This window comes from Cydia strobilella, chromosome Z, assembly GCF_947568885.1.
Source record: "Cydia strobilella chromosome Z, ilCydStro3.1, whole genome shotgun sequence".
NCBI classification, from domain to species: Eukaryota; Metazoa; Arthropoda; class Insecta; order Lepidoptera; family Tortricidae; genus Cydia; species Cydia strobilella.
The window spans coordinates 20,485,275-20,499,496 of NC_086068.1; the positions used below are offsets into that span (position 1 = coordinate 20,485,275).

Sequence of the window (14,222 nt, forward strand, 5' to 3'; positions counted from 1 at the left end):
GCATCGTAATAAATAAATAGTAAAATGAACAAAAGTTTGAGAGCCATTAGTTACGGTGGGGGTGGGGGTGGCGCCAGAGGGTCGCTCGCCAACATTTTTCTCGGCAGGTAAGTACGGCTACATTAAAAAATTCAGTTCACATTGAGTTCACATTGTTATGGTACTGACAGATTTTATTTGTCAAATACTCTTATTTATTTGCGAAGATTAAACCGAAACTATTATTTTAGTTATTAATGCGTTTTTGTTATCTTATAGTCACATCAAATTTAATTATCTTAATGAAATAAAATAAAAATAGTATATTTATTTGAGTGTGAAACAAAAGTGAGGGCAGTATGATAAGCGGTTTAATGCATTTGTATGTGTTAACTGCAGCTTATTTAAATTTGTATGTTTATTTATTATTATTACTGTAATGGATGATTGAAGATCTAGAAATAATATATAACTTCAAAGATTATTCAACCTTATCAAAAAAATAAGTTCTCCATCGTTACATCTGGGAAAAATTATATTTTAACATATTATACCTAAATAGTAGAAAACCTAACACATTACATTCCTACATCTGGAAGATTTTATGTACGATTTATTTTTGAGTAGGATTCTTAATGGAGGATATCTCGTTGTTGGGTTTAGGTTTAGTCCTGCTCGACAGCCTAAATGTTTTACAAAGCAGAGTCACTTTAGCTCCCCCTGAAACATTTGCATCCAGAGTTTTTATCGTGTTTGTTAGCAGATATTTATTAGAAAAATGGTTTGTTTTCACATTGGTTATAGATGTAGGGTGAAATGCACCTTCGTTGTCGACGTGGGTTTGTTTGGAGCCATCGGGTGCGGGCGCGTCACCGGGTGCGGCCCGCGGGTGGCACACAACGTCCACGCGGATCACCTGCACGGTCTCCGGGCTTTGAGTTCGCGATAGCGTGAGACACTTGCGCTTCCCTGACTTGTAATATTCCACCTTTGTATCTTCTAGCGCTAGATCAGGCAGCCCTTCTTTTGATTCCTTCATTTCCTTGGCGATACAACTAATTTTAAGATTGTTATTAATTTGATTGCATTTCTTAACATCGGTCCCGTTGGATTTAAATTGTAGTAATTTATTTTGCGTGAAATTATTATGCGCGCAATATAAAATGCTAGACTTATCAGAGGAAGGTGCATTTTGTTCAGGATTAAGTATGTATTTGATGTAGTCATCGAAGTAATAGCAAGTGAGCAACGACGAACAGTCTTCGATGTACTCTTCTTTTTCTTCGACAACCTGTTTTACAAACATTCGATGCTTTTGTCCATCTTTAATTGCTTTATATTTAAAACAAGTTTTTGTTCGTTTTGTTTCATTAATATCGCCATCAAATTTAATGTTTTGAACGGAGAGAAATAAATCTTCATCCAGTTGCGTGTGTATGTTGCCGATAGTACTTTCAGCAGCATCGGTACTTGGATTGCAATAGAATCTGTAACAACGACATTAAATTACACAAAGCAGATAGCTGACTGAGGTCGACAGGTCTCATATTCGTCCGTAGCGGACGTTGCAGTGGTGGATATTCATAATATCTTATACCTTTAAACTCGCAATTCTTGTATATATCTACCTAATATATACCCAATGATTCTCCGAGAAATTTTTAACCAATGGTTTCGGGTAATTGTGACAGTCTTTAAATGATTATTCTACGAATAGTAAATATGCGTATCAATGCTCTGCTTATGGAACACTCTTGCAAACGACTATTATGCGTACTGAGATTCTGCCAATCGCTCGGCCAATAAACCCGTCTAGTAACCGTAGTCGGGGAATCGTTGTCGGCGAAACAAAAATCGCCGTATTTTCTGTCGGAAAATCAATAGGGCACCCTCCCAGATATTATTAATTAATTTGAAAACTCCTCGGTTGTCTATTGAAAACCCGCCACGCTTGAAGTTACCTACTTTGCACTGCACATGATGTAAGTAAAGGCATGACTCGATGCTATGCTACCTATCGAACAGGTCTGTCCAGCGCGGGTCCTCGTCGTGCGCGGGGTTGACCAGGCGTTTCTGGCAGAACCGTCGCGGCCGGCCGAGCGCGGGCCCCGAGGCTGCGACTCTTCCTGTTCCTGGGCGAGCCCTATTAGGCTTTAGTCTCTCATGGAGACGAAGCTTAGCGCAATTCATAGCGGCCACTGCAACCGAAATTATTATTTTATATATTTATAAGCCTACTCTTAATTATTAAGCCTACATGCGTCGTAAAACTGTTCATATGTAATAGCGTATGTAATAGTTCATATACTCGTATGTTGTATGTATTTCAACTATAAACATAACATAGAAAACCAGTGGTACGGGACAGTTTGAATTAATTCGCATGTCGTGATTTGTTTCCATCATTTTGGATTTAGCTTAACAAGGCACTGCTCCGCGAGTCGTGATAAAGATCATGGCACGTGGTATATTTTAAATATTTAACTAAGTAGCTTAATTGTCTTGAGGAGATTAAATGTTCTAAGCAGTAAAATGTTTTAAAAAGTACACGTTATTATTGTATTAAGTGTTGAACTAATGCGACGAGTCCAAAGTACCGATAAGCGACTCTGCGAAACAATTCTAAGTCCACTGCATTGTTTAAAATCTATTCATTTCGAAAACAATTATACTTGAAGATGTTTCTCAATAACCATGCTTCTCACATTCGTACGTTTTTGTTAAATTAGAAAAGGACGGCAGATTAGGAGGATTTTTTTAGAAAGTATTGATAAAGGAACTACAATGCCGGCAGGATGGTGTATTTAAACTGGCAACGTAGCGGTCCACATGGTCTTGGGAAGAGCTTCGCCAACGATGCAAAAAACCAAGTCTACTGAGTACAAACAGTTTTGATATCTTACAGATTCATAAAGTTTTACGCTTGCAAATGTCTTTGCAATGGATTACAAATTTCTAGATGTCTAAGTGTTTGTCACACAAACACGCGAAAGAGGGCAACGACAAAATCGAACCGATTTGAATTAAACAGCGAAGAGTTAGTTTATTAGTTTTGTTACTTAAAACCTTCGATTTTGTGCTAAAAACGGACTACGTAATAAGTAAAATATCTATAAGATAAATCGAAAGTAGTAATAATAATAATATATATTTTTATTCTTGAATAGTTCCTGGGATTAGTTGCCAAGCGGACCCTACGCTCACATGAACCGTGGCAAAAAGCCGGGATAACGCTAGGAAGATTATGATGATTCTTGAATGCAATATAACATTTGGTGTTTTTTTTTTCAATGTTATCTATATTTATTACAATTTACATGAAATCTCTAAATTCAAATCTTTAAATTTGAATTAGTTTACATTACGTCTAATAAGAGGGTTAAGGTACTTTAGGTATTGAAAAAACCCTAATTATCACGGTTGACACAATCAAACGCCGCCCTTGCGGGAGTCGGGTTGTTGATTCGCATTCGTGAGGCGTTGTTTTTAAATCAGCTCCGAATATCACCTCGTCACGCGAACATTATGTCTTCATCTATTGCGTGAATATTTTCCATCTTTTACGCCGTAATGTATCAAGTTCACATAGTCGCGCTATACAATACCCGCACACAACTTCAAAATAATAGGCACAGCTGCTAGACGAATGCTAGAGACACACAGAGACGCGTCGGTGCATCGCACAACATCTCAGGGACAAAAAATGCATTATTATTATCCCGGAACGGGTATGCCACTCTATACCTTACCGTGTACATTTTAGAGGTCACGATTCCTAGTTTACCCAGGGTATGTATTAACTTGGATCTCATGGCTAAACTGACAAGGTACAGACGTTGCAATCTGCACTTTATAATAATGGCAGGAAAGATGTTTTGACGCACATAGCCACACGCATACCAAAGATATATTATGGCTACATTTGTATACTTACAAATTAATTATTTTGAAAGCATGCATGCCCATGTGAGGTGTAATATAGAATTCATAATCGCGGAATAATTAAATCACTACATTTTGTTTTAAATGTAACTTTCAGTCTTAAGCCCGTAATCGTATTTCCAGTACCTTCTCTCACAAAGATGACTTTTCTAAACGCTTACAACTTTTAAAGAAGGATTTTGTAACTTACACAATAGCCTGTACAATATAAGTGGGTATTAAGTATTAATAGATTACGCTCTTTAAAAGATATCTCTGGGCTGTGAGCATGAAAAATAATTGTTATGAACAATAAGAACTTAGAATTTCTAGCCAACGAATAAATTGTATTTTATTTAATATAAGTAGCTTACCACCAAAGTTGGAAAAACAATGCTATCCCCATTAAAGGTACCTAATATAGAATACTCTTAGGTACAAAAGGTACGAGTACATGAAGATTATTTTGAAAATACTCACGTGGTTATTAAATTTAATTCAATTTATTGTACCTACTGATTCAATGCAAACAGTTTTTTTAATGACGACGATATACATATCATATCATATCATTTATTCCATTGTAATCATGTTCATTTGTACATTCTGGTCTTATATTTTGTCAAGTAGGTACATGATACCCTGCTAGGGTGTGCAATATTGGATTTTAAACTACTTATTTTAAACTTATACCTAGTTTTAATTTCGAGACTTATATAAACTTTTAAATAAAATAAAATAAAATGTCAAAAAAAGAACAATAATAATAATAAGTACCTCCACCGCAGTCTGAAACTCATTGACCTGAAACCAAATACTTATATACAGTTACAGAAGGCAGCTATACTTAATACTTGCAGAATCGTACGGAACTTCCTGCAAGAAGATGAAAAAACTAATTTAACTTAAGTGTCACATATCATCTACTTGGCTCCGGCCCGTATAGATAATATTAATTAACAGCTTAGGCTGAGAAAGAGAAATCTTAGAGAAAATAATAATAACTAGCTAATATACGTTTTTAGGGTTCCGTAATCGACTAGGAACCCTTATAGTTTCTGTCTGTCCGAGGCTTTGCTCCGTGGTCGTTAGTGCTAGAACGTTGAAATTTTGCATGGATATGTAAATCAATAAATGCGACAGTGGTAAAAGAAAAACCAAAAAAAAAAATTACACGTAAAGTGGAGCAAAAACATTTTTTCGCTCTCATCCTATGGTGTGGGGTGTCGTTGGTTCGGTCTTTCAAAATGAATACGGGTCGCCATAAACCATATTTGATAATTATACTATTTTCGGAAATAATTGCCCCTAAAAAATGTGTCCCCCCCCTCCACCCCCTCTAACTTTTGAACCATGGGTCCAAAAAAATATGAAAAAAATAGTGCAAGCAAAGGTTAGTGAATACTTTTAAGGAAAACTATAACGAACATGATCGGTTAAATCATTTTTGAGTCTTTGCAAAAAGTCTTCCCTTCTTTGTAGTAAGAGTGCGGCTAAGGTAAGGCCTTTTGCTTGTTACAACCATACAGAATACCCAAAAACAAACACTAACTACGGAACCCTACACTGAGCATGGCTCTTGGCCGGTTTTTTCGTTTTATGATAAAGCACTGGACTTTATAGAATAGTACCTATTTCAAAATTAATGTTCTTACCTATACTACCTTTCCTGCATATTTAAATTACGCAGTTGTTACATGACAATGTATGTACTAAGTTATTTGGCTATTGTTTAATAGACTAAGTGCCAGTTGCACCATCCGCACTTGACAGACTGACCAAAGTCACCAAGCACGCCGTGGCAGTTTACTATGAAACTTTACATACAATAAAATTTAGCGAACTCTTTAACGATGACAAACAGTTGCTGCAACCGACCCTAATTGCAGCACCATTCACGCGTTGGTCTGTTTCATTGAGAATATATGTCTCAATCAAAGAGGAAGAGGATATAATAGAGCGGTACAGTTATAGTAAATTTTGTAATCACAGTAAATTCACACGATTAAAACTAAAATAAAATAAAATAAACCGGCCAAGTGCGAGTCGGACTCGCCCACCGAGAATTCCGTACATTTTAGTATTTGTTGTTATAGCGGCAACAGAAATACATAATCTGTGAAAACTTCAACTGTCTAGCTATCACGGTCACGGTTCATGAGATACAGCCTGGTGACAGACAGACAGACGGATAGACGGACAGCGGAATCTTAACAGGGTCCCGGGTCCAGGGTCTCTATCTTTAACAGGGTCCCGTTTTTACCCTTTTGGGTACGGAACCCTAAAAATGAAGATGTATAAAAATACCATTAAATGTATTTATATATGGATAAATGATTATTTTTATTTGCATTAATTATTTTTACATGATTTTGACCCATGTTATTTCACTGATATGCGTTAAAATTGTTAAATAACAAACGAAACCGTCAACGCCATCTATCCGAGAGTAGGCCAAAGGTAGTGGTTCCATCTGATCGAGAATCAAATTTTCTTGATTTTCGAGGCACGTTTTGTTCCTTAGAGTGTATCCATCTATTACGGAGTTATATCTATCTTTGGTCACAGCATTAAAAATAACGTTCAGCGGTCCATAAGGTTTCGAAGAGATGCTATACGATCTATAAGTATGGAAATTTAGTTCCGCATAGAATTTGACACTTGTTGACTAAACCGTACAATAAATGAAGACCTGTCAAACAAGTTGACCATTGAATCACCTGTCAGTAGGTCAGACCCAACAAAAGGGGGGTCACACGGTCCGTATTGCTGTGCACACACTGCATCCCGCTCTTCGGATGCTCCTTGTATTACCATGACAAAGGACTGGACCCCCCCCATGCCCTTTGCTTTAAAAGAAATAAAATGCCTTTCTGACCACGCCCCATCGTATCCGCTAAATCGCATTCTGTTAGTAATAATTCAGTTGTTGACTGATTTATTACTTTTAACTTTAAAAAAACCGGACAAGTGCGAGTCGGACTCGCGCACTAAGGGTTCCGTACCATTACGCAAAAAACGGCAAAAGAATCACGTTTGTTGTATGGGAGCCCCACTTAAATATTTGTTTTATTCTGTTTTTAGTATTTGTTGTTATAGCGGCAACAGAAATACATCATCTGTGAAAATTTCAACTGTCTAGCCATCACGGTTCATGAGTTACAGCCTGGTGACAGACGGACAGACAGACAGACACCAGAGTCTTAGTAATAGAGCCCCGTTTTTACCCTTTGGGTATGGAACCCTAAAAAGGCAATTTACCAAAGTTGTTGTCGAGTTAGGAAATTCTAGAATATAGCTATTCCTACATGTACAGTACAGTACAGTAGAGTACAGCTACGAGTACACTTTAGTCAGTACAATAACGATCCTGATTCCTGAGTGTACCTATACATACACGTAAGAAAATTATACTGCATCGCAATTCGCGTCCGATGAAAGCATAACGTAATGAACCAGTTATTCAATGATATCATTCTTGACATTCTTGAAAGTCGGTTATCGATGGCATATTTATAAAAAGACCCCGAACACCGGCTGCACCTATTCATGACCCCTTTGCGCTAAAATCTATCACAGAGTAGACAAAGCCCGGTGCGCGAATATGTAACAACGCATCGAGTAAATAAAGGGATGATATATTATTGTGAACAGTGATGTGATTAAAAAAACCATTTCCCTTAGTGCTGTCAAGGTGCATTCTTGTTAGGGCTGGGGCGCACTTGTTTGTCGATAATCGATAAAATATGTTAGTTTGTTAGCGTAATGTATACCTTCAGAGAGACGAAAATAAGTTAATCGTGAAGTGTTCCTATTGGTGTAATAACAGTGAACTAAACTAGTTTCTGCCCACGATAGCGTTCGCATAGAAGTCGTTGAAAACTTTTCATCCCATTTTCACCCTCTTAGGGGTTGGATTTCTAAAAATCCTTTCTTAGTAGAACGCTGCAACAAAATGTCAAAAATATGATATTTTAAATTCCTACCTATTTTATATTTATCAATTAAAGGCTTTTATCTACATATATATCATAGACGCTCTATGATGCGGTCAAAAACCGTAAATGAAGACCAGTATCGGGATAAACTGTTTTCTTAGAACAAGTTTCTTATCTGTGAAAATGTAGGTAATCAATTTTGTAATGAACTTAAAATTTCGGACATCTCTGAAAAACAAAAATGACGTTTTATTCGAATTAAAATGTCAATTGCAAACAATGTGATCAATGGCACATCATAGAGAGTTTATTATACTTATGTGTACCTACAGATAAAGCAGTGTAGGTATGCAACTGTACAGCGAGTTGCAAAAGTGCATATCATATACAATCTCGTAACTCGCTGTACATAATTAGGCATTAAAACACTAGTGTGATCGTGTTATAAGAATAAGAATAGTTTATTATCTTAACAGAATACATGATAAGTTGCACAAATGTTGAATACCTGTATCTTGGGACCCACCGAGCGGGTTTTACATAAACATTTTACCCAGTGATACATTAGGAAGTATAACAAACAATAACATTTAAATATTAATTACATGAAAATGAAATAAAAATGATAATGTGTGTGTGTGTGTGTGTTTTATACCCACTAAGACGAGACACGTTGTATGAGAGGGAAACAAACCATTTCCTTAACTTCTTTTTAACTTTGTGCAAGCCTGCAAGGTGCACCCTTTTAGGTCACCGCTTTTGCATACAGCATTGTATTTGTAGACAAATGGATGCATGTAAGAAGCAGAGCGTTGTACATGTGCCGATTTCGTGATGAGATCCTTCAATGGCGATATATCACCCACTCAGTAGGTATAAACAATTGCTTGACTCTTAGAAACCCTGTGCCTTGTACAGTTTACCTGTAGGGAACCGAAAAGGTTTCCTCTTCATAACCTTTAGGACTGCGCGCTGGGCACGCTCAACTTCAATCATTGCCGACTTGCTAGCGCTGCGCTGTCCCAGATGCTTATACAGTATCGTATTATAGACTGACACAGCGCTAGGTATACTACCCTTAATATATCTGGGGGTGAACAGTCCCGCAATCTCTTTACCAAGTATATTACTTTTCTTGTTTTCTTTGGTAAAGCTGTTATATGGCACTTAAAAGATAGATTTTCATCTAGGATTAAACCTAGGTACTTTACGGTGCTGCAACGCTTCATGACATCGCAGGAGCAGTTCAGTCTTGTAGTACCACAGGAGTGCATCTTAAAATTGTAAGTGGTAGGAGCAGAGGCTGTAGCTGTTTTTGAGAAGGGAATATGGCAGCTTTTGACTACATTAAGAGTAAGCAGATTGGAATCCAGCCACCTCAAGACCGCAGCAAGACCCATCTCAACTGAATGGTACACGCATCGTCCCAAGTTTTGCCGCTCACTCACTTCGCTCGTTTTGGATGTTTGATTTATGGTTGCTGGTTGAGTATTGTTTGTGTGTGATCTTTATGTAAAAAAGAAACGAACTGACGAACCAATATTCACATTTTTTTTAAATTATAATATTCCGTGTAAACGGAGCCATATCAAAATTATAAACTCGCTCAAAAAACCTCTGTCTTGCAACGTCGGGTTTTGTTTTGACTCTCGTTTACACCTTTGCCCTTATTGCGTTATTTACCTATTACTATTTACATATGTAACTACTTTTGTTGGTTGAAGTTTTATGGTATGGTTGGTATATATGTATAGCAATTATTCAACCTAGATAATATTAAGTCGATACTTACAGCTTTATTAAAGATTATCGATAAAGTGATCTCGTCACTATCGACTCTCAGGTGAAGGTAATCGTTGTGGGAACTATTAGTTCTAGCATGAAAAAAATATGGCTCTCTCTTTCTAAAATTGTTGCCTAGACAATTTTATAAGGAACATGTTGAATAATACCATAGACGGTTCCATGGCAAGGTTTCGGCTAAAGATTTCTTACACTTAGCACTTGATTTTAGAATATAGGGAGGTACTTTTGGCTAATAATCCCTACATTCCCGACAATATTTAGTTAACTTTAAAAAAAATCCATTCGCATCCATTCGTTGCTACAATATATATTTTATCTAGGTAAATATACACTTAAAAGTAATTATAATTTGGTAAATAAATATGCAATCAAAGCCAATTAATACTTACTTTATATACGAAGGTTTTGATAATAAGTGTTTCGTTTTCTTGCTTTTAGGTTTAATCCGTCTAATCCGAAATTTTTAAGACTTTAATCGCCTGTGAGGTACATACTTTAATGTCAGACACAAAATGTAAATAAATAAGTTAACTACCTAACCTAAAAGACACCGCACCAGGTTTTTTTTTTAATTTCTAGAAAGTAAAACATTTAATAACCCTAATATAGACCATAACTACCTAGTTTTAAAATTAAGGAAAAATAAACAAAAGTCTAACAATAGAATAGGAAACAACACGTTTCTTTGTAGAAATAGAAATACTGCAGTACGGTAAAGTTAATTACCGATAGTCGTGGACAATGAGCGCTCGTCGCTGCCGCCGGCATCGTCGGCACCTTTGTCGGCCTGTCGCTAGTCGGCGCGGCCCGCTCGATACGCATGTTATTCTACCATTTACCTTCGATTTCACGACCAAATTATTACTTGCAAATTACACACAATTTCAGCTGAAGGACGAATACCTACTAAGCTTGTTTTGAGATAATTATAAAATAGTACACGTATTTATAGGTTTTGAAGTTTGAAGGAAGTAATCAAAGATAAGTGTTTTCCCTGTTACTGAAAATTACGGAAAATGTTGTGTCCGTGCCATTCTAGGACTGCGTCGGTTTTACGCTTTAGGTATATATTGTTTTACCAATAGCTGCAATAATCATAATAATAATCTTTAGTTGCAAATGATGAGAATCGGTTGATGAAACTACTTGATACTTGACAAACTAAATAATGAATACCCCGACGAAATTACCTCGGTACTAATGATCAAAATATTTAAATGGAAAATAAATAGGTAAATGGGTCAATTTCACCGGTTACATATCAGAATACCGAAAATTGATTTACCTAATCTCGAATCACCTATGCTTGATTCACATATTTTTTTTACCTAAACATTGAATGACCTAAGTTTATAATACCTAATCTCAATTAACCTAATGGACGAAACACCTAATGCACGATATGTACCTAATGCACGTTTTACTTAACGCACGTTTCACCTAAAGCTGATATACCTAATGGACGATACACCTAAAGCTGATGTAGGAATTTTCATTATACTCAAAAACAGATTCCGGACAGGGCACGGGAGTAGTAATTTGAGCCTTATTTATTAGTTATTTGAGTATTATTAAGTGTACCTTAAAACAAATTGATCAGTGAATGTTGACCTCGGTGTGGAAGTGTGACATCTATATGAAAAAAAAATATGTTACGTATTATCTGATACTACCTTCCGATTTTCATTTCGGACACAAAAAAAACGCGTTCAGAAAATGACCCATCTACGACTAAATGGTGCAATTAATGTGTAACAATTTTAACAGATTCCCTCCGTCATTTTCTAATGTCATACTACAGTGAAATGATGTTGACAGCGCGGAGTGTGTGCTTCAGGCATTGCTTGCTAAAAGGTAAAAAAAATGGGTATCGAGAGCGGAGCGAGTGTATTAAGTATAAATAAAGAAAATGTTAGTTACCTCGGCGAGTGTGCCAGCGAAGCGGCCCGCCGCCGCGGTGCCTGCCGATCGACTACGTCGCGCTAAAATCAGAACCTCTGATGCAGGTTAAGCTAAGCCTCGTTCATAATTGCCCTAAATCATAATACATATCTGAGACCTAATCCTTAACTGAAAACACACAAGAAATAATAACTATATAATATAGGTACGTAGATTCTATTTCTAACATGAATTCTGGTAGCTGTAGTTTTTTCTATGTACCAATAAAAAACCTGCTTTGTGAACCAATAACGAATAAGTCTGACCTCTGACCCTAATTAACAGTCATAGTTTTAACAAATTAGAAGGCACGACGACTCTTGCGAGGAAGCAAGTCTCGTTGTGTGAATTTTACTTTGTACCTTACTTACTAAATAGTTCCTTAAAGCACGCAAATTTTGGATGTTAAAATGATAAAATAAAATATTTATCTATTTTACCGGGCAACTTAAATATTAAACAGGAACTTTCGTTGGGCATATAATAATATAATTTGGCTGTCCATTAATATATTATAGCCTAAAAATTTATAATAACTCCAAATATAAGCATCATATTATTAAAAAAACTGGCATCAAATTCAAGCGACAAAAAATAATAATTGAGATCTTGAAATGATAGTTTGGCGACTAAATAATAAATTGGCATCTATTATTGTAAAGCGTATGATTTTTAATATTTGTTGTCATATAGTTGTTTACCTAAATAATCATATTGAGCACATAGTTTCAGGTAGTATTTAAATTGCGGAAGCAGCTAAATTTATTTTTTGTAATAATACATCATTTGTTTCACACGATACTATAATCAAGTCCTGGGTTAGGTTAGTTTATCGTGATCGTTAGGTGTGATTGTGAGCGAGGCCAGGAGGAGCATGTAAGAATTAACTGGGACTTAAATACTCAAGTAAGTACCGAGAGAGCGAAGCGAGCGTATAAATATAAAATGACATATTAAATTCAGGTAATTCGTTCATTAGGTCAATTTCAGGCATAACGACCATTACACTTTTCAAAATTGGGTATTTAGACCATAGTTCATTAAGATTAGGTACTTAGATTTTATTAAGATTACCTAAGACCTAAGAATTTATCTTAGGAAGGTAGGTAATTCGTTTATTGGGTGTTATACTATACATACATAGTTTGAATGATCATTTCATAAGGTTTTTTAAAATTTGATATTTTGAGCATAGGTATTTCATTAAGTAGGTAAATCGATTTTTAATACAATTACTTACTCAAAAAGTGCAACTTTACGTACAGCTGTTTACATTTATGACATTAGAAAAATATTTTAAAGCTTTTTTGTAGAAATATTAAAAAATTGGTGCCGATTTTTTAAATCCCTACACCTACAAAAAAAGAAAACTTAAATACACAGTATCTCGCGCATGAGTTACACTATTCTTCCCGCTTTAATTGATACAGTAAGAAAAAGACGGAATCAATCGTCATTTTTGTAAAAAAAGTATAGGTATATATATTTATAAACTCGACTCTACCTAATAGTAGCCTACTAAAATTATAAAAGCGACGTTTGTACACACTTCCATTATTATTCCATAAACATTATCTTAACCACGACATAATCAAACACCTCAAGTTTTCTACCCTGAGGTTCAATGTTAATACGACCACAATAACTTTTGTAGGATCCTTTTTAGGGTTCCGTACCTCAAAAGGAAAAAACGGAACCCTTATAGGATCACTCGTGCGTCTGTCTGTCTGTCCGTCTGTCACAGCCTATTTTCTCCGAAACTACTGGACCAATTAAGTTGAAATTTCGTGCACATATGTAAGTTTGTGACCCAAAGACGGGCATGTAACGTAAACAAATTAATTTTAATCATTGGGGCCACTTGCTACGATCCTTCAAAACCCTCCTTCCTTCCTTCCTCCTCCTTCCTTCCTCCTTCCTTCCTTCCTTTCTTCCGTCGATTCTTGTAAATGAGAATATTTAAAAAAAATAGTTTTTCAAACCATATTATGTTATATATCAAATGAAAGAGCTTATAGTGAGGATCTCAAATATATTTTTTAAATAATTTTAGGATTAACTGCTTAGGAGTTATTCAAGAAAATAGGCAAAAAATGACCATTTCCCCCCTTTATCTCCGAAACTACCGGGTCTAAAATTTTGAAAAAAATACACTAAATAGATCTTTACCTATAGATTACAGGAAAACCTATTAGAAATGTGCAGTCAAGCGTGAGTCGGACTTAATTAGTTAGCTTTTGATCCGACCCCTACGGGTTTTTTAAAGACATTTCACTCACGTTTCACATAAAAAATACATTGTTTAATTTGTGTAATGTGCGGAACCCTTGGAACGTGAGTACGACTCGCACTTGGCCGGTTTTTATATAAAAATTACAGCTCAAGTAATGATGGTCCACATACAAATTTTAAGTGTGCGTTTACCTTAATTTGCTATCTAAATATTTTAAAAGAACTTAATTTTTAAATTAATAGATAGTCGTTTTCTTGTTAAGAGGCCGGTGTCGATTTTAGTCGCAAAAATATAAAATTGATAGATTTAGTCGGTGAAATTGGACGTAGTTACGCGAAAACGTTCCAACCCACAGCGACCCCATTTTGAGATAAACGCAATTTTGTGTTTTAGCGGTACACTTT

At 35.9% G+C, this 14,222-nt stretch overlaps 1 protein-coding gene across 1 annotated transcript; it reads right to left on the reverse strand.

Moving 5' to 3' along the window:
• Positions 1–577: 577 nt before the first annotated feature.
• LOC134753834 (uncharacterized) lies at positions 578–11,603 on the reverse strand. The gene is made up of 3 exons (XM_063689775.1): positions 11,565–11,603; positions 1,994–2,177; positions 578–1,466 (listed from the first exon to the last, which is right to left on the reverse strand). The coding sequence occupies exons 2-3, from the start codon at positions 2,167–2,169 to the stop codon at positions 593–595; spliced, it is 1,050 nt and encodes a 349-aa protein (XP_063545845.1). The 5' UTR covers positions 2,170–2,177; positions 11,565–11,603; the 3' UTR covers positions 578–592.
• Positions 11,604–14,222: the final 2,619 nt, after the last annotated feature.

What these genes read in the sequence shown, in the direction of transcription:
- LOC134753834 (XM_063689775.1), bottom strand. Translation starts at nt 2,169, where the DNA reads ATGAATTGCGCTAAGCTTCGTCTCCATGAGAGACTAAAGCCTAATAGG. An exon ending in TGGACAGACCTGTTCGATAG is followed by an intron (nt 1,467 to 1,993) that starts GTAGCATAGCAT and finishes TCGTTGTTACAG; the next exon opens with ATTCTATTGCAATCCAAGTA.